The 27,483-nt window shown below is 39.0% G+C and overlaps 1 protein-coding gene across 4 annotated transcripts in view; it reads right to left on the bottom strand.

Annotated features, from left to right (window-relative positions):
• GALNT18 (polypeptide N-acetylgalactosaminyltransferase 18) overlaps positions 1-27,483 on the bottom strand; it is a 228,079-nt gene that overhangs the window by 110,411 nt on the left and 90,185 nt on the right. For all 4 annotated transcript variants that reach the window (XM_017824981.1, XM_017824982.1, XM_017824979.1 and 1 more), the window contains 2 exons: positions 11,823-12,015; positions 376-542 (listed from right to left, as the gene is read on the bottom strand). In XM_017824981.1, the coding sequence (XP_017680470.1) occupies positions 376-542; positions 11,823-12,015 (360 nt within the window). The remainder of the gene's footprint in view (positions 1-375; positions 543-11,822; positions 12,016-27,483) is intronic.

Below are 27,483 nucleotides of genomic sequence, written 5' to 3' on the forward strand. Positions count from 1 at the left end.
CGTCTAAAAAACACAGACAGATGTTTTATACAAAAGAGAAAGTGAGTACACACATGAAATCATACAACAGAAACAGGAAAAGCACAGAAACCAGATGATCTTGAGGACACTGAAGCACTAGGAATAAAACTGCTCAGGTCTTGGGTCTCTAATCTACTGTTACATTCAAAATTCTGCCTACCAGACACCACAAGCATGTAGTTACTTTATCTTTGTACACACTTTTTAACACGCCCAGCATATTTGAAGACAGCCCAGCAAGACTACGGGATGAAGGAGGGAGAAAATACACTGATAACAACTGAAATGCCAGTGGGTTATCCATTGTATGATCCAACATTGGGGTGGGGAGGGAGAAGAAGCAAACCCTCTTACCGTTATTACTGTTATCATCAACTAAAATGATCTCCTTGAGCAGGTGAGCAGGGGTCCGGTCAATGGCTGAGTGGATGGAGCGCAGGATCACTGAGAGAGCTTCATTAACAAATATGAACACAATGCTGACCTCAGGAAGACTGTCAGGAAATGTAAGGTTTCTGCACCTGAAGAAAAAGGTTAAAGAAAAGATGTAAACTGCTGGAAGTCACCATGCAAACACAAACTGCTTCAGAGAAATCCATCCCCTGTCACAAGAACACTAAGAGAGCTTTTGAAGGCATGGATCACAGGGCCCTCATGCTTGCAGAGCACATACAGGCAAGAACCAGATGAATCACTATGTAAAAGAAGGAAACCCTGGAAACAATCTCCTGAATCTGTCTGCGCAAACCAAGGTCTCGTGTGAGCTCATCTTTCCACCCAAGGCCCACAGCGCTGCAAACCACGTGTGAACTCTTTGTTTGAAGGCAGTTTTCAACAGCAGTTGCTTACAATGTCTTTCTGGACAGTGCAGACAGGAACAAACAAAGTTAGCCCCTCACTTTAAAAAGGATCTTTGTAATAGCCACATCAATTATGTTTGCTACAAAATCTACCATCTATCTCAGTCAAAATCGGAAGATACTTTCTCAATTAAGCAATAAAAAGTTGCCCAGAGAAGCTGCGGATGCCCCATCCCTGGAAGTGTTCAAGGCCAGGCTGGATGGGGTTCTGAGCAACCTGGCCCAGTGGAAGGTGCCCCTGCACATGGCAGAGGGGTTCAACTAGATGATCTTTAAGGTCCCTTCCAAGCCAGGCCATTCTATGAATAACATATAAAAGATACAGCTCCAAAGAACATCCTGCTACAAAAGCTAAGATTGATGGTATAACCAGAAAAATAGGTACAACAATGGAAAACTTATCCATAAGCTCAGTCAAGGAGTTTAATCAGGAAGGGGAATACTCATAACCTGGTAGATTTTTCTTTCCTTTTTCAAAAAAATAGATATTTCAGCCACATTCCAGCTTGCTTATGCAAACAGCAGTATGGATGTGCTGCCAACAAATTTAAAGTTCCTTAGTGTTTTACTGTTTGGTTGTTTCCCACCTTCTCCATTTCAAAAAGGATTCAAATTTTGTAATTTTATGAACAGGAAGACCTTTTACCACTTTACTTTTTTGAACTGTCAGCAAAATATTTGCTTTTTTAACAAAGTCACAAGTTAATTATGCAAAAGTAATTAGCTACTTTTCTCTGAAACTTTTAGTAGTTTAATGCAATGTTTCTGAACAACAATTAATTCCACCTTTTTTGCAGACTGAAACAATTTACTAGGATGAAATTAGGCCACAGACTGACACAGGCAGCATTTCAGATAGACCATAGATGAAAATGATTGATGTTAATGCTCTTCTTTGCATCCCCACAGCACTGAAGTGGCTATCTTCTCTCAAGATGCCAGGGTTTACTACATCCAGGAAATCCTATAAGCTGTTGAAAGCATTACTGCAGGTCAGTGTTTAGCATACAAAAAGCATGGATGGACTCAGAATTTTTTACATCATGCTGGAATATGATTTCTCCCCTAAATTTGTTCTTCAGTTCCAAGAGAAAGCACAGAATTTTTTTATTTTTTATTTTAATTTGTACAGCCAATAAATACAGAAAAGAACCACACAAGCATTCCGCTCCATGGGTTGGATGGTGTACAAAACTTAAGTTCAATCAAGATAACGAATTCACATGCATGCTTTTAAAGGTTCTGAAAAAAGTCAGTGCATAGGACACGTGGCAGCCAAACCCACTGAGATACACATAATGTTCAAAATTCAGCTGCTCCACCAATTTTCTCATTTCAGTCATTAGTGTGAAATTGATGAAAATCACATTAAAGAAGCTATTTAATATTTTAGGTACTTTTCTCTCTGTCACCATGTGAAAGAATTATGCAGACATGTAGAACAAAAATCACAGCTTTGAGAAAGAAACAACAGTTACTTAACAGGTGTACACTCTATTTTTTAATAATAACCTGGTTCATACATCTTTCAGGAACAAATATGAAATCTCTTCACAGAGATTCACAGCTTTTTGTTCCATGGCATCAGTACAAGAGAGAAACAATTAAAATGGTGTGTGGATTTACTGATTCCCACTTGTGGCTTGATCCTTTTGGCAGCATAACAAATCAAAACTTTCTTTCCAAAATGAGTTTGTATTTCTACTAGTGTGTTAATCCTCTATTCACCGGTAAGAGAACGCTCAGCTTTAAGCATCAGACTGAAAAGGTTTTTTTAAAGCTTTCAAGAGAGTTGAAAGCATGTTACTTTTGGTTTCTTTTTTTTCTTTGTTTTGATTTGATTGCCACTGGACATTAGATCAAACGTATCAACAGCTTGTGAAGTGTCATTGTATCATTTATAATCAATTACCACCAGGACCACCCTTTTTTTTTTTCTTTAAAGTGAGCACTAATTCATTAAAGGTGACTTTCACTACTTTTGAAAATCAGATTCTCATAAAGGCTTACATCTGGATACTTTCTATATCTGACCTTTAAAAGCAGATGCAGTCATTACTTACTGGTTTTGGTGAGTTTTGCTGGCAATCAAAATTTTCTAAGAAGGACATATCAATAGAATTCACGAAGGAAACCTAAATAAAAATCTAAATATTGCAATTTTCAGCAGAGTGATATGTAACCTGTGAAGCACAGAGCTGCTCAGAAGCAGGAAAGACAAGGAAGGAGAAGCTTTCTCCATGAAACACTGTGGGCCCTCTGAATTAATCAGAGGCACGGGTACTTTCCAAGAGAAAAGAACCTGAATTCTTATTTTTTTATAAAAAATTCTCATTTTTTATGAAAATATAGCACTACAAGAGGCAGAGGGAGCTGCCTTTTCCTCCAGAAGACAATTAGTGCAAGGCAGCACTGGTTTTCTCTTTTAGACAGTAGTTCAGGAGTTAAAACCTTCAACCAGGACAGAAGGAACATGAAATAAATCTTCTCTGATCTCCCCAGAGATCTAACTACTTGCCAGCTTGGTGTGATTATTTTCAGTCTCCCTTTTCAGGGTCATTCCACTTTCTGTGGAGCAATTAAATGTACAGCAAGTTGGAGTGAGACCAAGTAAGTTTCTCTAGCCTTGTGTTTGGGGCAAATCCCTTGGAGGAAGGACCTGTATTGCAGCACCTGTTCCAAATGGATGGTCATGCATTTTAAACCCTAAACTTCACTCTTTATGGTTATGTCCAATCTTCTAGATTATAATGCCATAGAAACTCTTCTGATCGCTTTTCTCTTTCTTTTGCAAGCTAATATTTATTGTTTCCTTTTTAAAAGTGCCCCTTTGGCTGAAGGAATAAAGGCACTCTCTCAGAGCCTGCAAGTCAGGTGTCAGGGCAATTTATTGGGAAATAATAATCACAGGACGGGTGAGATTGGAATGGACCTCTGTCCATCCTGTCCAACCCCCTGCTCAAGCAAAGTCAAGGGTCAAACTGGGAGGTCCCTGTACTTATGATTACATTACAATTCTTAAACACTGACATTTTTCCAAAAGATGTTAAGACCGTTACAGACCCAGGTCCTTGAAGAACACACCTGTTCATGGCACATGGTTTAAGTGCACTGACAAAAAGAGTACCAAACTGGGTACTATTACTTAGTGAATGCATCACTTATATGGAAGTTAGGTGTACAAATTTGCATGGATACAATGAAAAAATCACTAACAGAATTCTAGTCTCCTGCACACCTTTGTAAAGCTAACTCAGTTTTGTTTGATGTCATAATTGAAATTTCATCCAAGTTTTGAAAATTGGGCTTCAAACAGACTATGAACTAGTTAACAGGTTTAAATATGCTGAGATGATTTTCAGTATTACCCTGTAAAGAACCAACAAAGCCTGTTATTTTAGTGATTCGCTTGCAGCCAAAATGCAGATATGAAATGGTCCAGTAAACAAAGTTACAGCCAATCTATCTTTTAGCTGTCTAGCTTAGGCACAGCAATATTTGTTACCCTCAGCCGTAACAGTGTACATAGAAGATAAGAATGAAGCTTTAGCAAATATGGTAAGATATGGCACCTATTAGATATAGAGTAACAGAGTGATTTTGGAAAATATATTGAGTGGCAATGAAAATTCAGTGAAAATAGGTCAAAGAAGTTGTTTCCTTAAGTACTGGTGGGTTTTTTTTCTTCTCCATCAATTAATCTAAGGTTGAGATATATGTAAAATACACTATTCAAGAAATTAGTGACAAATTATATTCCAAAAATGTTCCAGATGACAAAACCAGCCCTCAATACAGTGTTTCCATGCTATAAATCCATGCATAAACTGAAATGTTCAAACAAAATTTCTGCTTCTGATGTGTCCTCCATCCATTCAAAGGAAATTATTTCTATTGGTTATCCTACCTGCTTTCATTTACATCTTACATATTTTCAATTTATACCACACTGGACAAGATTTTCCATTGCTGGCAACTTGTGCAGACAAGAGCAAAGCTGCAAATGTCATTTGGCTCCCTTTTGGCACCACCATACTTTAAAAGATAACTGCATATGACACAAGAGAATAGAATTAGGCTCCTGTTGTGTGTAATTTCTTTAGTCTTTTCAAATGGGCTCGTTTTCAAGGAGGGTACATACCTAAATTGAGTTCATGTTTCCTTTTTTTTCCATTCAGACTCATTCATCATCTTTACTTCCAGCTCAATTTCACTTATTTTCCAATATGTGTGTAGTTTTTCAAAAATGCATTTTCCTGTCTACATTGTTTTTCGTATCAAATTATGACAATAAAAATTACCTACTCTTTTTTTATTTAATATAATAATGGCCAGTCTTCGCGAGCGAAGATTTGGGAAAGGTCATTAACCCTTCGAGCCTGCGCAGTGGATTTTTTAGGTGAGACCCAGCGTGCGCTGAACTGAGCCCACCCTTTAATCCTGAGGTTCATCTGCCGGGGCCGAGCAAGCTTGGACAGTGGCAGTGAGGGTCTCAGGACGTAGGTTTGTTTAGAGTGACCTTCTCTTAGATGGATTGCCTCACAGGGCTAACGAACTCCATCTGCCCGGGGGGCCGGGAATCGAACCCAGGTCGCAGCGGTGAGAGTCCTGCACCCTAACCACTAGACCACCAGAGGCCCCCTTATTTTATTTAAACAAATCAGAATTAACCTCACCCCAGATCACTCACAGAATGCAGAGCACTTGTGCATTTTCACAAGCACGTCTGTCATCTTCTTTATGTCAAGTTTTACGAGGAATAAAATTCCATAATTATAGGAATGAACGAAAGAACAGCTACAGAGAAAGGGTGCATGTATATGTGTATAAAATATGCTGGGGGGGGGGGAAGAGAGGAAATTGTACAGATCAAAATCTGAGATCCATTAGGCTCTGAGAACTGAACGGTTGCGTGGCAACCAGCGACGTACGAGTTTCAGTGACAGCTCTGCCCCGGACTCATCCAGGGGCCTCAGACCAGACCCCTTCCCTGCCCCTCCACCCAGGGAGGCTCTCACCAAACAAATCCCAACAAGACATAGAGTGTATTTCAGTATTATGGTTGATTTTAAAACGTTAATTCCAAATACTATTTGGAACGACAATAACGAGTATCAGTTAAAAAATTACTGCTAGCAACCCACTCCGCTCAATCACATTAGGCTAATAACACTAAAGTAGCAGTTGTCATGGTTACCAGAAATTTAGAGAAACTCCTGGCATTCTATTTCAAGCACAACTCTGGTAAATGGAGGACAGCACACATTACAAATCTTCTTCCAAACATTTGTCCACAAGACAATTATATCCCTCTAGAACATGTGCGTTGTGATAGGACAATTTAGCCAGTCATGCTAAAATTAGTTTACCATGGCTATGCAGTAAGAACAACAAAACAAGAATTATTTCCTGTACTAATAACTTATCTCTGAGACCTTCTACAAATAGGTTCGTAAATTATGAACAAGAATTATTTTCTGCAACTTTTGAGAACCTTTCACCAAGAGTTACATGGGTATGACAGCCAACAGTGGCAAAAGAACATGTTTTTTGTTTTAATAACTAAATTATAGCTTATATTCCACTTTTTTTAAAAAAAGCACAAGGTGCAATAAGCATATTACCAAAACATTTGGGTTTAAAGTCTTCTTTTAAGAACATATGCAGGAAGGACCTTTAGTTCCAATAGAATAAGAATTTCTCAGAAGCACAAGCAGAAACAGAATTGTACTTTCTTCAAGAACTGTTAACATTTTGTCAACAGCCAAAATGTCAAATGGAAGTTCAACGTGTATGGGAGGAAAAAAAATCCCATTCTGGCATACATGAAATAAACAACACTAAAACTCTGGCAAAAGAACTGAGTCTTGTAAGAACTGCAGCTCAACTATTTATGTATTTATGTTTATAATTTAATTTTGTGATCATATTTCATTTTTCTTTTGCTATTATCAATATTTTAAGTGTTAACTGAGCTATGCTAAGAAGGCTGGCATTGAAGAACATATAAAAAGGGCTTTTTTCCCTGTAAAAGTGTATGTCATTATTAACTTTGGCTATTACTCCAGCAGATTTGGTGTCACTGGCAATGATATTAAACAATTTTAGAGCAGCCATTTGAGGAGATATATCCAGACAGGACAAACTGAAGCTCAAATCAAAATCCCAGGGGGCTGGTCAGGCAGTACACACTACTGCTGTGAGACAGTGTGAAGGCAGGCAAAGGTGAGACAAGAAAAAGAAGAATCAGAGGTGAAGAGTAAGTAAAAGAAAGCAGGAAATATAACAGAATTAAACACCAGGTATTTAACAAGAATGCTGAACACTTTTGTAATTTTAGGATTTCTGTGCAAAACGATACAATAGGTAATGTAACAGGGGTTTGTGCTCTTTTTAAGCAACTCCTTTAAAACATCAAATACAACACACACTATTTATGCTCTCTTTCTCCAGTAGCATTTGGTCAGAAATGAACGTGGATTCATATCCATCACTAACATAAGCCCAGCAAAACAGAACTATTTCACAGGGACACGTGGAAGCAAACATTTATGGAACACAAGTCTGTAGGGGTTGGCTTATAGGGAGAAGCAGAGCTAACATGCAAATGCAAAGCCTGAACCTTACAATTTGAAACCACATGTTTTTCTTATATCAGTTTTAATAAAGAAAAAACTTTATAGAAGTCTGGTGTCTTGCATGCTACATCCTGGATTGCATATACCACCTGATGGCCATTTTGGACAGCTTTTGTCCTAAACCACATCACTCTCTTCAACCAGTCAGTGCTTGATTTTTCTCCCTTGTAGTCACATCTGCATTCAAGGGACCCCTTGCCTGCTCTGCTTGTGTCCACCTTATCAGAAACCTACTTTTTACCATGGTCCCTTGCCAAATTGAGCCTTCAAGTAATACAATCTGGGACTAGTGAACTGTTTGAAACAAGAAGTACTTATAAAATAGCAAAGCCTTTCTCTGCACATAAAACAGGACCTCTCCTCTGAACTTGTCTAGGAGCCAAACAGCACTGACTCCACCAGCAAAAGGGCAAACCCGCTGCAAGCCACATGCTATACCACAGTATTTGACAATCTCCAAAGAAAAAAACAACTGAGCTTTAGGAGCTGCTTTTCCCCTCCACCCTTCCTGCCTTTGCTCCTTTCTTTTGCTTCTTTGCTTTCTTTCAGTCAGTTACACTGGTCAGGCTCCTTCGTATCATACAGTCTATGCAGGAGCAAAACTCTTTGAAACAGTTCCTCTGCTGGGGTCCTGCTGCACACCTCCTTTTCTGCTACCCCTCCCTCCCTCACTCATCACATAAGCAAAGAAGAATGTTATCTCTCTCTCCCACGTGTGCTTTGGCACGCTAGATCAGCCAAAAATTTACAAGCCAACAGAGTAGAATCCTAAGTGCCTCTACTCAAAAGGAGTTTAGTAGACAGCTTTAGGATCCCTAAACAACCTAACTTTTAATAATGGAGTTCTGTGTGAGCTGATTTCATTCACATTTCACTCACGACAGGCTTTGTGGGTAGTGCCTGCCCTACTTAAAGTAATGAGCACAACAGAATTACAGCTAACACAGAAATATTAGCCTGTTCCTGCACACAGCAAGGGCAACCTTGCCTTCCTCAATGCTTCCAAGTTCATTAGAGCCAGAAGTTATTTGTTAGTCTGTGATGTAGATATGTTACGGGCTAACAGATGCAAATAAGGGTGGTAAACAACAGAGCACCCAATTTCAGGAGCACACAATAAATGGAGGCCCTGGAAGAGGCACTACAAGCAATACTCCGCGATAACGCTCGCACTACCTATTGGGTACCGCAAAAATGAAGCTCACTTCAGGATGGGACAATTACTTCAGGAGGCTGAGGCATCCAGGGGAGTTATTTACTACAGTTAGTATTACAAGAGATTACTTTGGACTGTGCTGGGGACTCCCCTGTGCCAGCACAAATACTGACGGTGAAAAGTAATCAAATTCAGAACTGGACACAAGGCTCATGGCTGTACCCAGGGTCAGACACCACTCTACAGTACCTAAAACATGAGAAAGCCCCACTGCAAGGTGTGAAAGCTGCCACAGCCTGACCCAATTGCAATCTGCTGGATGTTTCCATCTGACTGATGATTGTCTTTTTCCAGAGAAGCCAGAGTTCAGAGGCTTGGGCAGAGTGCACTGCCCTAACTACTAAATGTGGTCTCCTAGCTCTGCATGCCATCCACATTGAAGGACTGGGCAAGGCTGAACTTTTGCCCTCTACTCCATATGTGTTGTGGCTCAGCAATCTCTAACCCTTCTCTGGTTTTGTCATGGCATTAAATGTTAATACTATTAGCCCCAGAAAATACTCTGTGCTATAATATGGGGTCATTACATATGTGGAGTGGCCTTTCTCACTGCAGAACCTTGTAAAGAAATGCTGAGCTCCCGTGCTAGGATATGTTGATGTGAATTCTCAGAGCAATGCAGGCAGAAAGAAGGTCAAGGCTGAGTCATACCACAATGATATAAAAGGGGCTATTAACACCACACACTTTTGGCAGATCACTTAATTCTCCTAGTCTCAACTGGGTCTAAGCATGTATGAATTACATTAGATTTCAGTTACATATATATTTCTGTTGTCTTTCCAAATTCCTATACTTCATACAATAGGTTATGAGTACAGACGAGAGACCACAGTTGAGCCCAGACACAACTATGTGAACTTCACTCCTTTAGCTACCCCCCCACAAGCCTTTGCCAGGATTCCAATGTCACGCTGATTCTTGCAGAACCACTGCTAAATCCAGGCTAATGAGCTTGGTTAGGCCAAGGCTAAGTGTGTACAGAGCTACTGTGGTGCCTCTGTCATTCATATCTGTGCTTTCCTGCATTTCTAGTCAGAACAGGAATACCACAACTGACCAAGGTCCAGCAGAGTTGATTAACTCAGTCTCCACACCACTTGCTGTGTGTTCCCTTCAGACCAAGCTGTCCTTGGCTTTCATGCTGTGCTGCTTGAGCCTGGAATCTGCCCATGGATAATTTAAATACATCTATACAGACTCGGGAAGCGAGTGCAATTGGCTTAAAAACAGGTGCTACAAATCCTAAAAATTGATTACTACAATGGAAACCATACTCTCAGAGTAGGGATTTTTTTCCCCTCCCAACAGTCATGCATGGGCTCTCACACAAATGAGAATTTGCCTATCAGAAGCGAGGATTCTTTTTTCAGCAACATGACTTTCAGAACACCCTGTAGCTCTGTACTCCACAGGGTGCTGTAGATACAGCAAATAGTTTGCATACTCCCTGACAACACACTTCATTTCCCTCAGTATCAGAATTTACTACGTTTCAGTGTCAGCCATTATTTTGTATGTATGTGTCCATAAACATATTGTGATGTCTAACATGTTTCTGGGAGACAGTCAACTAAGAACCAAATATTTCACAGAAATTAGGATCATGATTCATTTCTAACTGGAGATTTTTTGAAAATCCCAACCTTAATTTATTTCTTTCAGTTACAGTACCATTCATTTTCCCTGTCTTTTTAATTTTTAAAATCCCTAGTTATAAAAAATTCAATTTAAATCGTTCAGAAGAGTAATTTCAAAAGAGATATAGGAACAGAAACATTTCTATCACTGATGTCTTATTAGTGACAGAAGATTTCTTTTCCTTCTAGTTTATGATTAAAAAAGAGATTGTCACTACAGACAATCAAATTTAACCAAATTTAACCAAAACACAGATATAATTGCATGGACTTCGATTTCCTAAAGTCAGTATTTCTGCAAATCTGCAACAGAAATATTTCTAAAAGGCAGTATATAATAATATATAGCGCAGATACTGCTGAAGTGCTGCCTGGGATGGTGCTCATATATTTTCGTTATAATCAAACAACTTAATGCACAGCAACACAAACTGCTCACTGCTTTAGTAATTAAAATATTTGGTTAAAATAAGTGAATAAGATCACATGTTTGATTTGGTAAGTACCCAGCATGTTTATTTCAATGATTTATTTTTTTAATGAGCTGCAAAAAACCAGTTTTCCCTCCACCCATTTCTCCATCTCCAGAGCTGCTGTTTATTCGAAGGATCAGATGTATCACCAAGGCTTAAAACAAGTTGAGTATTAACTGTCTCTGTGAATGGTCCTACCAGAACAAACCTCAAATGCACTGAAGGGAAGGTTTTTCACTCCACTGGTCCCACCCATCTCACCAAGCCACTGTGGAATAACAGTGGATGCACTCACTCTGCCTGACACACCTGCTTCCTAGCAGAGAACTTCCCAGAGAAGGAGCCTCCGTGGGCTCTCAGCTGGCCCATGCTGCTTGACTGAAGTGTGTATTTCACCACGAGAGCTCAATGGTTTCACCTGCCTACTGGTCTTAATCAGGCAGTTCTGGGCTTTCAAAGACAACAGTTCTTATTTTCTTCCTATGTCAGTCAGATTTTCTGATAAAACTGAAATTTAACATTAAAAGGTCTTTCTTTTAGCAATAAAACACTTGTTATCTAATGTAAATTGTAGGTCAGATTAAGGTTCCAAAGGATCTTGAAGAAATTTCAATGAATACTTAGTGGGATTTTAGCAGGACTTACTTTGGGCACTCTGGTGTTCTAGAAGACATTTGAAACTTATGGACTTCATATATCTGATAGAAATTACTCATTCTGACCATATTACATAACCTGCCTACTATGTGACTGCACACCATAACACTTCCAGGTGAAACCTCTATCCCTGGAGGTTTTTAAAATGAGAGTGGATATGGCACTTAGTGCCATGGTCTGGTAACCACGGCAGCAGTGGATCAAGGGTTGGACTTGATGGTCTCTGAGGTCCCTTCCAACCCAGCTGATTCTATGATTCTATAAAACAGACTCCACAATTCAGCACCCGCAGTGCCAGGGTGGAGTCAGGCACTCACCCGTTGGGCCGGAGGTCAGGCAGGGCCCTGTCCAGGGGCAGGCGGTCGCTCAGGTACGCGTTGTATCCGTAATACTGGAATTGCTTCAGTGCGATACGTCTGTTCTCGGGACTGAGATCCTGGCCCCAGTGAGCAAAGAGAGAGGAGTCGGTGAACGGCTCAGCAGGATTGTCTTCCAGTTTTGGTGGAGCTTCTACGAGAGACAAAGACAAACCAAAACAATTTCAGATTTTTATTCCGCAGGCTCCAGGGCACGTTATTTTAAAAAGCATAACTTTAGAGAGAGCACCAAACAGCACTTGCTGCCAGCTTACAGCAGCCTGTAAGTCTTCCCCTTACATGCCCTCACATACCTCTTGTGGTGGTGTAACTATTAGCACCTAAGGCTAGAAATTTAATATTCAAAATAAAGTTATGCAGAGACAATTCTTTTTCATCGCGATCTGACTAAAGGCCAGGACTGATAAATCTAAGTGAATTAAATTTCAGAAGGATTCTTATCAGACAAGAATGTTATTTTGCTTTTATATACAAAGATTTAAATTATTTTTTAATTTAAACTACTTCATTTCGGCCTGTATTACCTAGAAAAAGCTGAAAGTTTTGAAAGGGAAAAACAAAGACAGAGAAGATTCTGTACAGAATGCACAAAATGGTTGCCGAAGTCCAAAGCGTAAAATAAGTTCTTTGAAACTACAGATTTAACAGATTGAAAAAATCTGTTTTAAATTTGGCATCCATATTTAAATATCAAACCATTTCCAGTCATGCAGTAACTTTATGGACCAGTTTACCAATCCAACTTATTTGAATTTTCAGTCCATATATAGGTGCATGCGACATCGCTACTGGGATCATCACTTTGGGATATCTGTGTCATAATAAAAGTTTTTCATTCCACAAGGCCACATCTCTGGCTGCTATGACCAACAGAGGAGAGGGGGAAAATATACTTAGAGCTTCATTTAAGAGCTCCAGTATAATGAAATCACAGCATTCATTCTCAATGTTTAAGTGCTCAGAAATCTGTTCAAGGTGACTTGTGAGGCTTTCTGTGACAGCACCATTGCCCCCTCCAACCAGCCCTTTGGTCTTCATGCAGCTGACCATACAACCTAACCCAGAGGACCCCTTGTCTCTGTAAACACTTTACACTACACCACTAAGGAAAGACCAACTGCCTTACTTGACCCCTATTTGTCAATATAAATTAGAGCCTCACAAAGGAAAACCACCTTTATTTTCTGAAAATTTTAACTCTTTATCAACTGGCACCATAGCCATTAATAACTAACCAACTAAAAAAACTCTCTGAAGAGCCGTACTCACAAACAATAAATGTTTGATGACACAGGGACTTATGAAAATAAAGGTGAATCTTTGGAAAGTCTTTCAATTTGTCCAATAGGGAGAAATTTCCACTGTGTCCAAAGTCCTCCTCAGTGCCCAGAGTCACCTACAGGCCTGATAGCTGGCTCAAGCTTCATGGAAACACCTAAAGACAAGCTTATGTACTAGTAGCATATGCCATCAGAACCCTGACTCCCAAAGAACGCCAGGAATTGTCCTTTGATCTCTCACTAAAAAGAACCCAAAACTCAGAAACATAAATTGAGAAGATTAAGCTGTTTGATTCGCTCAAGATGTTCTCCTTTTTCCCCTGACAATACTGACAGGAGACGAATGACACCTTCTTCCCGGCGTTACGTTCCAACCTCTGTAAGTATGTAATGTTTCTTTACTTGTCAAAGTACTGTCTCCCAGCCTGAATTCAGGAACTGGCTACAGTTCTTCGAAGATGAAAGACATGCTAAACTCTCAGCCAAAGAAGGAAACTATTCTGACAGGCCCTGCTACCACACAGATAAATGGGGGAGTGGAGTTTGTGCGTTCACATACAACTCTGCAATGGAAATTATGAAGTTTGATAAATTCAGATTGTTTTAGAGGTTCCTAACTTGAGAAAGGCAGAACAGCCTTTAAATATCAGTCCAAAAATCACAGTAACATGGGAAGTCTCAGGTATCTCTTAGTTGTAGTTGTTGGGTAACTACGTGATCTTCACAAATCCAACTTGAATTTGCATGAAGAATTTCACAAACTCTTTTCACATTGTAAGAGACATTCAGATCAGGTGTGTTCCTGACCCTGGCCAGTAGAAATTAATGTAGCTCAGCACTTTTCAAGAATACGTACCTTTGTGCTAATCAAGAAAACTATGCAAGTATTTGTTCAACCTGTTGTGTGTTACAGTAATCTGCATTTCTTTAAATCAAGCAAACTTTACCTGATGGTTTTAACTTCTATATTTATTATTACTCTTATGGCACAAGGCTATAGGATCCCCTCACATGCAGACAGCACACCAATGCATTAAGACACGTGAGTAAAAATAAGACCCACGATAAGGATAGTGCATGCATATGCATTTTTTAACTACAGGCAGTGCCAAAGATAATTTTCCATGGATGAAGAACCATCTCAGAAACAACCACCTTCACAGAATCACACTCACACAGGCTTCTATTGAATTTTATCTAATGATTCTGTGGGCAAGAGTGTTTCCTAAAGTGATCTATGAGTCTCTTCTTGTTTTCTGATTGAAAAAGTGGTCGATAATCCAGTTTGTATCTGCAAGGGTAAGATTTTCCAGCAACAGATACCTGTGAAGTTAGTTTACAATTTCTACTCAACCCCTTGCCAAATGCAGTCCCTTTTTGTATGCTAAGCAGACATGTCATTTCAATACATTATTCTACAGGAAAAAAGCATTAGCAAGAATTTTCAATTACAATTCCAATCAATGGAATTAAGCACACATCTCTGATGACAAAGTCTTTCTTCCCTCTATTTGGCTGAAAACCCTTGGGTGAAGCAACTTTATTCAGCCAGTCTCTCAGAGGAAATAAAAATAATTATTATCAGACCATCAGCTGCCTTTTGACTGGTCAACAAGTGTACTTGATGCCTTAGTCTCTGTAAGAAGATCTTGGCCTGAAGTCTCACAGTCAGTTCTTACCACTTGCTTCTACAATTGCTGAATGATCAGGGGAGGCAAAGGCTCAAAGGTGACCCATGAGTAGTACTGCCTGAAGCAATACAAAGGTAGGCACATTTATATGCTCTAAAAAGGAAAGATCAGTTCCATTTTTCCTGTGGGAAGGAATCTTGCTATCTGCAGCACATTACTGCAAATGTTATCATGAGGTTTTCCCCACATTAACTTCACCCGCCAGGTGAAGCCCCGTACACAGACACGAGCTTGGTGTTAACTCTTGGCAGACTGACATCTTGCCATTAAATTGATTAGTGCCAGAAATATATTACACAGGGGTCAGCTGGCTGTACACCTGGGCTGAAGAAGTCTCCTTTCAGAAGCCTGTCTGTTCATGGCATCAGCATAGAGGTGGCCATACATATACCTGAGTCAAAAGACCTCATAATTTGTATTCCAAAAGCATCTGGGTGTCATTGGTTCATACTTTCTAGATCATGTTTTCTAGTTATGCAATTAATCTTAATATAAATCCATTGCTTCATCTGATCTCACTGACCAGTCTCCAAGACAGAAATCCTCTTTCTATCCCTCATTATACAAAATTAGTCAAAGACACTAAATCACAAGATGCTACTAAAATAATAAGAGATGGGCATTTTGTTGTCTGTTTGATTATTGCTTGATTATACAACTTCTGAAGAAAGTATTTGATTTATTACCAACTAACACAATAATTTAATTAAGAATTTGGGTTTAATCTCCAAAAAAGCCTCTGAAGCTCATCAAGAAATATATTTTTTTTAGCTTCATTCAGATTTCGACTTTTCTTCCTAAGGAAGGTTACCATGAACGGGTTTGCCATTAAAAGAAAGGATCAAGTCAGAAAAGGGCTGCAAAAATAGTTGTAGAGACAGAATCAGATATGCTGTTTGTTCTTACTGGTCTGCAAGTTTAATTTTGGTTCTAGCCCCTATTTGACTGCAGCTCTATTCACAAAAGCAGCAGTGTTTCATATCAAAGCTTTAGCACTGTGAAAACGCCTTCCATGGAAACAGAACTGCTTTACAAAATCCGCAGTGTAACCTTATCTGCTGATTTCATTACGTGCCAGTAACAAGAAGGCATGGACAGAAAGTCAGCAAAGATATCCTATCTGCAAAAATGCCCCTATGTCAGCTAAAGACATGCAGAAGGCATCAATAACTGTGCTAAACTATACACACTCAGCTATAATAGGTTGCTCACAAAAAGAGAAATGAGTTGGAAATGATGCCAGGATGTAGGCAGAAAGGCTTTGATCTTTGCCCTTCCGAGTTCTCCAGTGCTTTTCTCGGCCCAGAAAGGAAGGAGCACACCATGATTAGAGGTGATGCAGTAACCCTGCCTTACCCTACAAGGTGGACTAATGATGTGCATCTAAGTAGACTATCATTAAAGACAAAACAAACCTCAGCTCTCTGAGGGAGACTGGCTCCCAGCACTCAAAAAAATCTATATTCTGTTTCCTGCAGGCAATAGCCTTTCAGCTTTCCATGGAAGGAAGGATCCTTTTATCCTTTTTCTCTATAGGTGCCCTTCATCTGTTAGGCAATCCATACCCCCTATACCCTCTTGCCAGAGGCTATTCTGTGTGACAGGTAAAAATCCCAGACTTGCATTGGGTCACAGTTTTTAGAAGTGTGAAAATTTACCTAAACTTTGTCTCACAACAGAATACACACAAGAAGATCCCACTTTCAAAATCTATTGTAAATCATGCAAAGACCTTATCAGAGTCCTTAAAAATTGCAGTTTGATGGTTCCTGTCTTGGAAGGCTGCTCCCATCCAGGACACTGTTATAAATCTTGTATCAGATGAATCAACCTCTGAAATGAAAACATCACCTCCTGTTATGTACAGTGTGATGAAACACCGACAAGCAACAGGAGAAACAGCTCACCAAGTTGCACCACTGCATCAGTCATAGAGAAAAGTATACTCAGAAGGCAAAAATTGAAAGTTACAGTAACAGCGGCAGACCTTCTCTCAGAAAAGTGATTTTACATATTCTCTCACCTCCCAAAAAAATCACAACACTGCTGATGAGGTATCAACATTAATATTGTTTTGTGCTGTAAATGGAACTTTACTGTTCTGAATATTCAAGTTAATTCCCCATGTCAGTCTAGTTTTGTTCCTAAAAAAATGACTTTAGCAGAAGTGCACCTAAGAAAAAAATTAAATATCTAAGTGGGTTAAATTCTCCTAGTACTGCTTACTTACAGCTCAGTAAGTCATACTGAAGTTGCCAGGGTTCCTCAGAGAGACTTGAAAGAGCCTGTCAGGCTCTGTACAGATGACAAAGACTAGCAAAAAAACAACAAATCTGATCAAACTACATACAAAACATGCAACTACCCTGAGAAACTCAATATCCAGACTTTGCATATCCCATCACACTCTGTAGTTAGTGTAAACACTGGACACATCAGACAGACAGGGAATGGGGAAAAACAACAACAACAACAAAAAAAGGTGATCCTCTCCTGACAAGCTGTCAGGAATTCATGATAACACTATGAACAGCAAACAATCAGATGAAACTTTAAAGATTGAACTGCATATGACACCACATATAGAAGGAAATGCCAAAAACTCTCTCAACAGATTTTTGACATCTTTTAGAACTTGAAAAACAATTTGTATAATATGAATTGATACATTATCTCTATGGCCTTTTAAAGCAGCCAATACACATGAACATTCTTAAGCTACTAGCATGCTATTAACATTTATTTTCTTTTGTTTATTAAAAAAAACCCACCAGAGTCTCTAGGAAAAATCTGATTTTGTTGTGTTTTTTTTTTTTTCTGATAAATAATCCCATGCTTATTTTGCATAAGGGGGTGGAAACTCAGTCTGGTTCTGCTGCTTAGCAGAAGCCCTTTCTCTCCCTGAAGTCTCATGCAAGCTGTAGAAACAGAAACATCAGACTGTATTTTCCCTGTATGAATGACACAAGTACATATAAACTAATAGCCAGAGAGAGGCATTTTGAATCTTTACCCAGATTTACTCCCACACTAAAGTGCTCTGTGGGATTTTTTTCTCCTATATTTTTGGTCAAATGGGCCGTTCCAGGGCTGTGCCCTCAGGAAGCCTGGGACAAATCTGTCTGGGTATTCCCTTAGCAACACTCACACCAATCACACACAAACATTATGCAGGGAGCCAAAACAGCTCCCCAGGGCAGGGGTGCCACATGTCTCCACAGCATTCTTGTCTACACTCATATTACCTAGATTTTCCTATTAACTGTCCACTAGACAAGACCACGGGGAGTCAATTATTTGTCAAATACACACTCATAAAGGAATCAAGTCCATTGCGTCACGCATTCTCCTTAATGAGCTGATTTGTCATTTCCTTTCCAGGACTTCTGATCAGAAATATCAGATGTTTGGTGATAGAAAGATCCATGAGATCTTTGATTTCGAATTAAGAAGTTCTTATTATCAAGTCTTCTCAGATCTGAAATAATGGAATGAGTTAATATATTGCAAGAGACTGAAAAGGGGATGCTAACATGTACGTACTGAAAGCCAAGGACCACAACTCAGGTTCTTGCACAGCAGATGGACAGCCTGGCTATGGCTACTTGGATTTCAAGTAATGCAGGCAGAGCAGCAATAGAATGTGAGACTTGCAGTGACAAGCCAACTCATGAAAAAGTCAGAGGGCAGCTCATTTGTGCTCAAGAGTCACCTAAGACTTGGCTTCACTTTGCTCAGGATCAGGGCACTTGCAATTGGAAGAGATCCAGATGCTCCTCCCAAGGAGGGCACTGAGGGGAAGCCACCGGTCCCAGAAGGCTGCAGGTCACTGGTACAGAATGCTGCAAGACCTTCTGCTTACCTGGGCCATGTGTCCTGAACCTCACTTCATTTGACTGTTGATTGGTGATGTCAGTCTGCAAACAAAGGCAGCTTTGGGGTTTTGACAACTGGATGTTTGTCTCACTTGGACAAAACTCTGCCTGTTCTACATAATATATATGTGAGCATGGTCACCCAACAAGGACAGACATTCATGTAGAGAAGATGGATGTTTCCTGGCCTGGCAAACTTTGATAACCTAACACTTCCCAGAAAGTCGTGGCACGGAAGTTACTTTACACCGAAAAAGAGTTTTGAAGGTGACTCTCAAACTGTGCTCAGCACTAGAGGGCAGCATAAGAAACAGGAAAATTTGGTTCTTAAGAGAAACCTGAGGGTTTTGAGAGTGCTTAAGAACTTTGTTAAAGTGCTCTCAGAACTACAAGCATCAAATTTACAAACTGCTAATTAACCAGCAAATTCTATTACAGTGGTTATTTCCTAAGGGTAAGAAGATGTATAGGAGAAAAATGAAATTCTTATTATGTCATCAAGCCAACACTAAATCATATTATGTGGGTGCAGGCAAACAACACTTTATAGGAAGAAGGTCTTGGTAAGGGCTCTACATTTCTTCTGTACACACTCGAACTAGCCTATTCTGATCTGAAAACACTATAAATCCTGGCCATTGTTGTTTCTACTAGATATGTTCTCACTACCAGCCTATTAAATTCCCCTCTAGCCATAACTGTGTCATGGATATGAATCAGGCTAGACAGGTCCCTGCATCATTCTGGTAAAGTTAACACAAAGTTACTACAAGACTGGATAACCTGAAATTGGGATAAAAGCTTCTAACTTAGTGGAATGAGATTATCTAAGGAAATATATATTTTCCAGTAGAATCAATTCCCTCTCAGATGAAGACATAGAGCTCTCTGACAGGTACCACTATTGCACTTTTAAGGCTTTCTGTATTCATTGACATCAATATTTTGACAGAGACCAATCTTGTCTTCTCAAATGGGTAAAAGGCTGGCTTTCAAAAAACACACTGTAAGGATATTGAAGACTAAGGAGTAACAAATTCCAAATCTTCAGACTTTCTAAAACATGTTTTTAAGCTTGTCCAAAGCAATACCCTTCTGCATTCCTCTTGGAAACCAGATTTTAAGAAAGCATAGATTCATTTGAAGCAATACTAAATTGCTTAACTGCAGACCTTCAAGATAAAGGGTGGTCGGAATGATTATTTATTGACTATAACCTAAAGGATTAAGGTTGTCTTCATCACAGGAAATACATTTTAAACTGCAAAATTATTTTCTCATTTCAAATAATTCTGTACTTAAGGCACTAACTTAAACTTGACCTGCAGGCAAAAACATTTTTGGAATAACAGTCTAATAACACTAATAATCTGCCAAAAACTGCCTGAAAATTAATTTGGTGACTTTATTTCAGTTGTGACACATAACAAACTGCATTGTAAGTGCCATGAAATAGTAGTGGTACCCACAATGGAAAGGGAGGAAGGAGGTGGACACAATTACCTCCCTAATTTTTTAGATAAGCAGCATGACAGCCTGGTCCCAGGCCATGGTTCTGGTTAGTAGAAATAACCTCCCTCCCTGCAGTGTTGATTAGATCAAATAGTCAAGGAAAGTGCTAAACCAATTTAAACTCATCATTTCTGATCTCTGCAGTTTTGTGAGAATTATGGCACTGACATGTTTCCTGTCTTGGATGAAAAAGATAGCATGTTATCACACGTAACAGCCAGTTTTTAAATTATTTGTGATAATATTTTCAAAATTCCTATGAAATTTCATTACAGTGAGCACTGTACAAATGAAAAGAAGAATGTACAAATTACACCCCCATTTTGCAGAACAGTCAAGTGTTCAGTAACTTCACACAGAATCTCCACTGACTTTTGGTGACTTCATAAGATCTTGAACAATTGACTTACATGTGTATAACCTCCTGCTTGACCATTAGGTAAGTTGGTTACACTGAGTATTTATTCCAGGTAAGAAAGAAAGGCAACAGAAATCCACAGATGAGAGACCAGTTTGCATTCAGCAAAGAGAGGTGCCAGAAACTGAGACTCCTTCTACTTGATGCTCAGTAACAAAGCTGAATTTCTAACAGTGATTTTCCTCACTTCCTTATTACCTTGAAAGAAATAAGTGGAAACATGAGAGACCACTTACAGAAGGCCTGGTATTATGCAATCACATTACTGCATTTACAAGCATTTTTTATTTATAAAATGATGTAAAACAAAAATCTGAAACTGGGGGGGGTGTTGTTGTTGTTTTTTTTAATTCAGAGATTTGCTTCAGTTTTAACTAGAGTCAGATACCTTCGTTTAAACTGGAGTCAGATATGATGAATCAAACCTTCTTGGGTAAGGCCAGAATTAAATACTGATCACTGGATTACAGCTATAGAGATTTCTGCTTGAAATTCACACCATTTTTGCCTCTGGATGGAAGAGGACCTCTCACACAGGCAATAAAGCAATAAACTACCTGGAGACTTTGTTAGTTGTTTGGGCTTTTGTTTTGGGGGCAGGAGGGCTGTGGTGTGTATTTTTCATTTGTTTTGGTTGGGTTTCTTTCTTTTGTTGTTTTTTTTTTTTTGGCTCTGTTTGGTTTTGGGTGATTTTTTCCCCCCTATGTTTTTAATTACCACGGTTTAGGCTCAGCTTAAATAATAATTGTTCCTGCCTGAGACTCTCCTCCAGCTTCCTGACCAGATCCCATACTGCCCCTTTCTTCTCCCCATCCCTTCCCAGAGAGCTGAAAGGGTGAGCAGAGGTTCTTCAAGAGACAGGAGAAGAGTGGATTTTGAAGACAAGAAGCAGCAGTAGCAAGCCCATGGATCCTCCAGCTGGACTCCCAAGACTCGACCAGCAGGGAGACAGGGAAAGAAGAAGCCAATCCAGGCTGACTTCCAGCCTCCTCCTGTGTCCTCTTCCCAGCTGGCACTCAACTAATTCCTCCCAGCAGAGTTACTAAAATAATGAAAATACTTGTTCATTATATTCTCCTGTCATCAGAGTTGAATGAATACTGGAATATACAAGGCACTAGAATTCCTCAGTTCCTAACAAGTATGGAAAGGTTTGCAAGGCAAGTTTGAAGGGTACAGATGTCCAGTCGATAAAATCTGCATATAAAGAGCACTCTGCAAAGAGAACAGAATAAATCAAGCTCCACATCTGGGCTTAGGGTCAGAGACCTGTCCACGACACAGCACAGTGAGTTACCATGCAAGAAAGAAGATATAAAGATTCAGAATGTTGCACTTACTGTAACTGCACGTGTTCCTAAATTTAGGCATCTGTTAATGGGCTTACTAAAAAAGGAAACTCATCTGCATTTAATGAATGTCAGACCACATTTTCTTTTGGGATTAATAGAGTCTGCATCTGTGCAGCTGAGAGGATTTAAAAGCTCAGTGTGTTTTATATCATAACCCCAAATCTATGTCACCTGAAGTAAACACAAAAAGCACTTAACTATTTTGAAAACAATTTTGCCAGGAGCTGTCAGGCTGTCCTGCTAATTAGTCATGTACATACGGCTTTTCCTTTTATACCAAACTGAGTAGTCACACCAAAAGTGAGGTTCACATGAGGAAACAGAAACAAGCTCTCTTCTACAGTCACCCAACTCAAAGCATCAAAAACAGGCTTCCTATTTCAGTAATCATATAAAATGAGATTTTCTCTGCTTACCTGGCTGTACTGAGTTCCCTCAGATTAGTTCTACTTCAGAAATTTCCATTCAGTCCTCTGAGGAATTTTGTTTGGGCCACTTCTTTACAAACACAAAAATTTGAGAGAGTAGCAGCTCCCTCACTCAAGACAGCCTTTCTACTTTTCATAAGTGCTTCCAACATCACGATCAACACTGTGAGCTCTTTCACCCCTTCCACCAATCTGTGTCACCGACACCACAGTGTGCAGACACTTTGATAAGTGGGCCTGTGATTGACAGCGCTCCTATTTAAAGAGTACTTTTCAAACACTTGCAGATGCAATTATACACGCTTGGGGCTTGTTCACACTTCCAAGAATTTTCCTAAGTTACCCCAAGAGACAGAGATGAGCTTCAGTTTTAAACGAAACCTGAAGAAATGCGAAGAGAAGCAGGGCTGTTTTGAAGAAGAGCTGGTGTGCGCTTCTGCAAAAGCATCCTCCATCCCCATTTACCACTGCTCTTTTCATGCTTAAAGCACAGGACACAGACACATGCAGCAGCAGAGAGTAAGTACATTTCAAAGGTTTGCAAACTACACTGCACTGAAAAAAGAAAACTAAGCATAACATAACTTCTCCTCTTTGGAAAAAAATATGAATGACAAAACAAAAGCACTGTCCCATCTTTTAATACCGAGTAGAAGATTTGTGCTAATGTTAATTTCAATAATAAACTGAGGCTATCAAGATGTCAAGAATTCTCCTTGAATGAGTGAGAAAAAAAAAATTAAAGAAAATGCAATCAAATTAAGTTTGAGTGTTTAATACGTATTTGGGTAAGTGCTGTAAGACAATACTTTTAACAATTTCGGAAATAGGATAGTCAAAAACATGCTGAAAGAAGAAAACAAATGATAAAGACAACTAGCAGCCTGCATAAACAGAAGGCAAAGAGGAAATTCTAGATTACACCCAGCAAACACTGGTTTGTAACTGTTCTCAGCTGTATGCACTCTCTCTCCTACAACTAGGAACTTTGAGAAATAGCTATTACCTGAAAATTTTCCTCTTCTAGCTTAACTTAGAAACTGCAGATAAAATGTCTTTAAACTTACAACGTTCTGCAATTCCTTTGCAACTTTAAAAAGCAGTATAATTTAATTTTTTTTAATCTGCATTAATTTGACTGTTCCTCTGCTTCAGTTGTGTGAAGAATGGAGGCATATGAACAACATCAGCTCTGTGGGGTTCTGCTCCACTAGAAAAACGAATTTTTGCTGAGTTTACACAAATATTTCAATAATTCGATAAATATATTAAAAGAAGTCCACTACAGAGGAGAGTATCATGGACAAAGAACAAGAGTAGAAAACTCTATAAGCATTGTTATTCCTCAAGACAAAAGAAAAAAGATGGACTCAGTTCTCACCAAAACACATGATTGCCCATGGACTTTGATGACAGTTACATGAGGCAAGAACTGGACATTGAGGGTCACTCACTGCAAAGAATAATTATTTAATATTTATTAAGCAGCCTGAAGAGATAAAATCATATTTGGTTTATACTGCTCTTTACAACACACCGGCTTGACTCCTCAGAAGAGATTTTTGTCAGTTCTATGGACAGAAGAGTTATGAAGCCATAAATTATCATCATGGGGCTGGAAAAGGTGCAGTGGCACGATTATTACTGCTAAGAGAGATCTAAAAGCTTAGAACATCTGAGGAGCTTCCAAAACAGGTGCTGGTGGCTACAAAGGATAGACACATTCCACTATCATTCACATTAGAAAGCAAAGACATACAGAGGCAGCTGGTTATTTCTGCTTTGGTTTTTTTTGGGTCTTGTTTTTTTAAAGTCATCACAGCCCTGCCAGAATTTTAACAAAAACAAACAAACAAAGAAAAACCAATAAAACAAACAAACAAAAAAAATCCACATGAAAGTACAGCTAGAATGGAGAATGAATCAAACTTACAGACAGAAATTCAGTTTTAAACAGAAACAGAAAGCAAGAAGGAAAAGATGAGGAAGCCAAGAAAAACTGGAATTGCTGCCAAAATAGGAAAATAAAGGAAAATTCAATTTATTATGCAAGATACAGAGGGCAATTTAGTTAGTAATTTCTCATCATAGGACTACAGATTTCCCTGCAGATCTGTGTGACTTTAGTTTGAGGAGCACTATTTGAAAAGGTCTGAAATTCACAAATCAACCTCTTGTAAATGTGCTAAATCAACACAGAAGAACAGAAGTAGAAACATCTTCTCCAGTTTTTAATTTATTACGTTTCTTGCAACATAAAACAAAGTTATACTCTGCTAAAATTCAGCCATGTCTGTTTTCTTCCTGTCCTCAGGCCACATCTGATTATCAGCTTCTAGTAAACCCATAAATTAAAAAGGATGAGGGAAAAAAGCCCCATCCCTTAAGTGGGTGTGTATTTTGAGACTGTACACAAATTCTCTACTTTTCTACTTTTTTCCTAATAACACTGTGTATCACACATCCTGAAGGGAAATACAGTTGTTAATTAAAGATTAACGGTTGTTCTCTTTGTGTAAGATAAAATCAAGACTCTTTCTTAAGAGCAGTTTCAGTCCTTTCAACAGTGCTCACCAGCACTGCACCCCAATTTAATCCAGGGCAAAGGACTATTGTATCTGCTACACTGCACCTTCAAAAACATCATCATGCCACTGAATTACCAAGAAATACTCTTATTTATTGAGTTAGTCACAGTACTTCTGCAGACAGCGTGTTCTTCAAATTATGCTTATCACCAGTATGGTCCAAACCTACTCACTGTAGAAACACAGGAAAAAATGACAGCTGGATGTGTAATTGAAGAAATGCTCCATTTTATGATTTCTGTAACATAAATTATATATATATAAATATATATATATTCAAAATAATAAATTACATATACTATACTCGCAGCATGCTTTATACAGGAGAAGACTGAACCTAGCAGCAAAGGTATTTTTAACTTCATCTTGTTGCTTCTCTGGGAAGTCTTTTGAAAGTTTGAATAAACATCATTACATTTCACATCCTCTTGTGTTTTCCAGCAAAAAAATCCCACACAAAAGAAAAGAGTCTGGAAGTGGTTGTAAAATAGTTTAACAACTGGACAGACAGTGATCTTACCACACTCACACCCTTCAGTTGGGATGCTGACAGTTCAGATGCCAGCATGCCCATTATGGAGCCACTCAGGCAGGCAAGACAAAATGCAAAGGGCATAGAGCTTTGTCTTCAATTCTGTCTCCCTCAATGATTCACTGTTCCTGCTAGGAAGCACCTCCTTTCACTTGTGAGTCACAGCTCCAAACACTTCCTTGGATTTATGTGTCCACACGTTCTCTTTAAAATGGTCCTCTAGGCCTGACCCTCTTCTCTAAGCTGTTTGGAAAAAGGTCTTCCTTTTTACCCAGTGTTAGGCAGTAAGAGCAGGATACAAACCATTCCAGTTTCCTTCTCTCTCCTGTGTAGAGTGCTATGAGCTTACCTCCAGGCTGTACTGTGGGATCCGTGACAAAGCTGCTTGGATGAATGGGATCACAAGTACTGCTACTGATTTCTACCAGATAAAGACCTAGAAGAGCATTTTGAATAGTCTATTATAGGATAAATTCTCATCTCAGCTATATCAAAATGGACAAAAGTTCAAAAAGCTGCCAAAAGATACCACAGTTACATTTCATGTAGCTGCACAGAAGTATTTTCTACCAATTCTTCTGTTCCACTGGGAAAGAGAGCAGAACCAGACCTGGATCCTACAGTCTGTGCCTTATGAAGAGTACATTTAGTAGATATCTCATCTACACATAATCCAAGACAGGTGGTTACTAATCCTGGCTGTTTGAAGTAGAAACAGAATTATCCAGGAGTGTTAGCAAACTGCAACAAAATGCCTTAAAAAAATGAATAATTAAAACTGACTTTCACCAACTTTGTAGAATACCTTTAATAATAGACAATAAGGGACTTTATTATTTATTATCATTATTTCAGTAGAGACTATTTAGGCTAGACACCAGAAGAACATACTCTGATAAAACACAGGAGAATTGTGAGGCATTCAGTTCTGAATTTCCATAATGCTTTTAGGAATTGCTGAGCATGATAACAGATTTCATTAATCCTGAGGTTATGTCCAAAATGAACAGTGCTTTTTTCATTTGCTCCACCTGCCCAGCAGGTGTTTAAAATCCACAGGGCTTGTGAATTAATTACCGATGAGTCACTAGGGTGGGATGGGCTAATTAAACTCTATTTGAAAAAGAAAAGAATGAAGAAATCATTTTATGAAAAGAGTTAGGATATTAGCTGCAGAGCAGTAGTGAAGGAAGAAGTTCTAGACACAGCTAGCTCTGAATAGAAGACTTGAGAGGAGCTGATGTCCCCTTGGAATAACTGTTCATCAATGAATCCAAGGATTTTCTACATTTGCTGTGGAAGTAATTTTCTCTAACAGCAAATGAAGTTTCTTAACAATTTGTTTCCAATTAATCTTTACTCCTGGAGAAAAGCTGCCCTTTAATACTACAAACTTAAACACAGTTGGCATAGATTGACAAAAATCAGTAAAGATTCCAGGAATTTTGTCAAAAATCCTAACTCAAGGCAATGCCAGAGAACTAAATTTCTTACTCAGAAAATGGAATCCGGGATATTTTCATCCAACAAAAATAAATAATTATAAGATAAATTGAAGCAAATTAGAAAGCAGAAGGTAATTTCCCTGGCAGGAGAACTAAAGCTCATTGCCTTAGTCTTAATCAATAGCTCCAAACCTCAGCTGGAAAAATTTCCTAATGAAGCCCCACAGAGTATTTCTTTGTATCACTAGGGAAGAGGATTTGGCAAGCCTGCTGAGAAGGCATGGCTTCCTCCATGAGCAGAGCCACAATTTGGCTGCAACATTGTAATGAATCTGCTTCTCTGTCCCTCTGACTAAAATGCACACATGAGCTTTCTCTCCACATTTAGTCAGTGGTCACTATGTAAAAGAGATCAGCAGGTTCATAATAGTGTTGAAAATTTAACTCCAAGTTCACTTTTGCATGTCAAGGTCATTTACC

The sequence above is a fragment of the Lepidothrix coronata genome, unplaced genomic scaffold (genome assembly GCF_001604755.1).
Source record: "Lepidothrix coronata isolate B3197 unplaced genomic scaffold, Lepidothrix_coronata-1.0 Scaffold115, whole genome shotgun sequence".
NCBI lineage: Eukaryota > Metazoa > Chordata > Aves > Passeriformes > Pipridae > Lepidothrix > Lepidothrix coronata.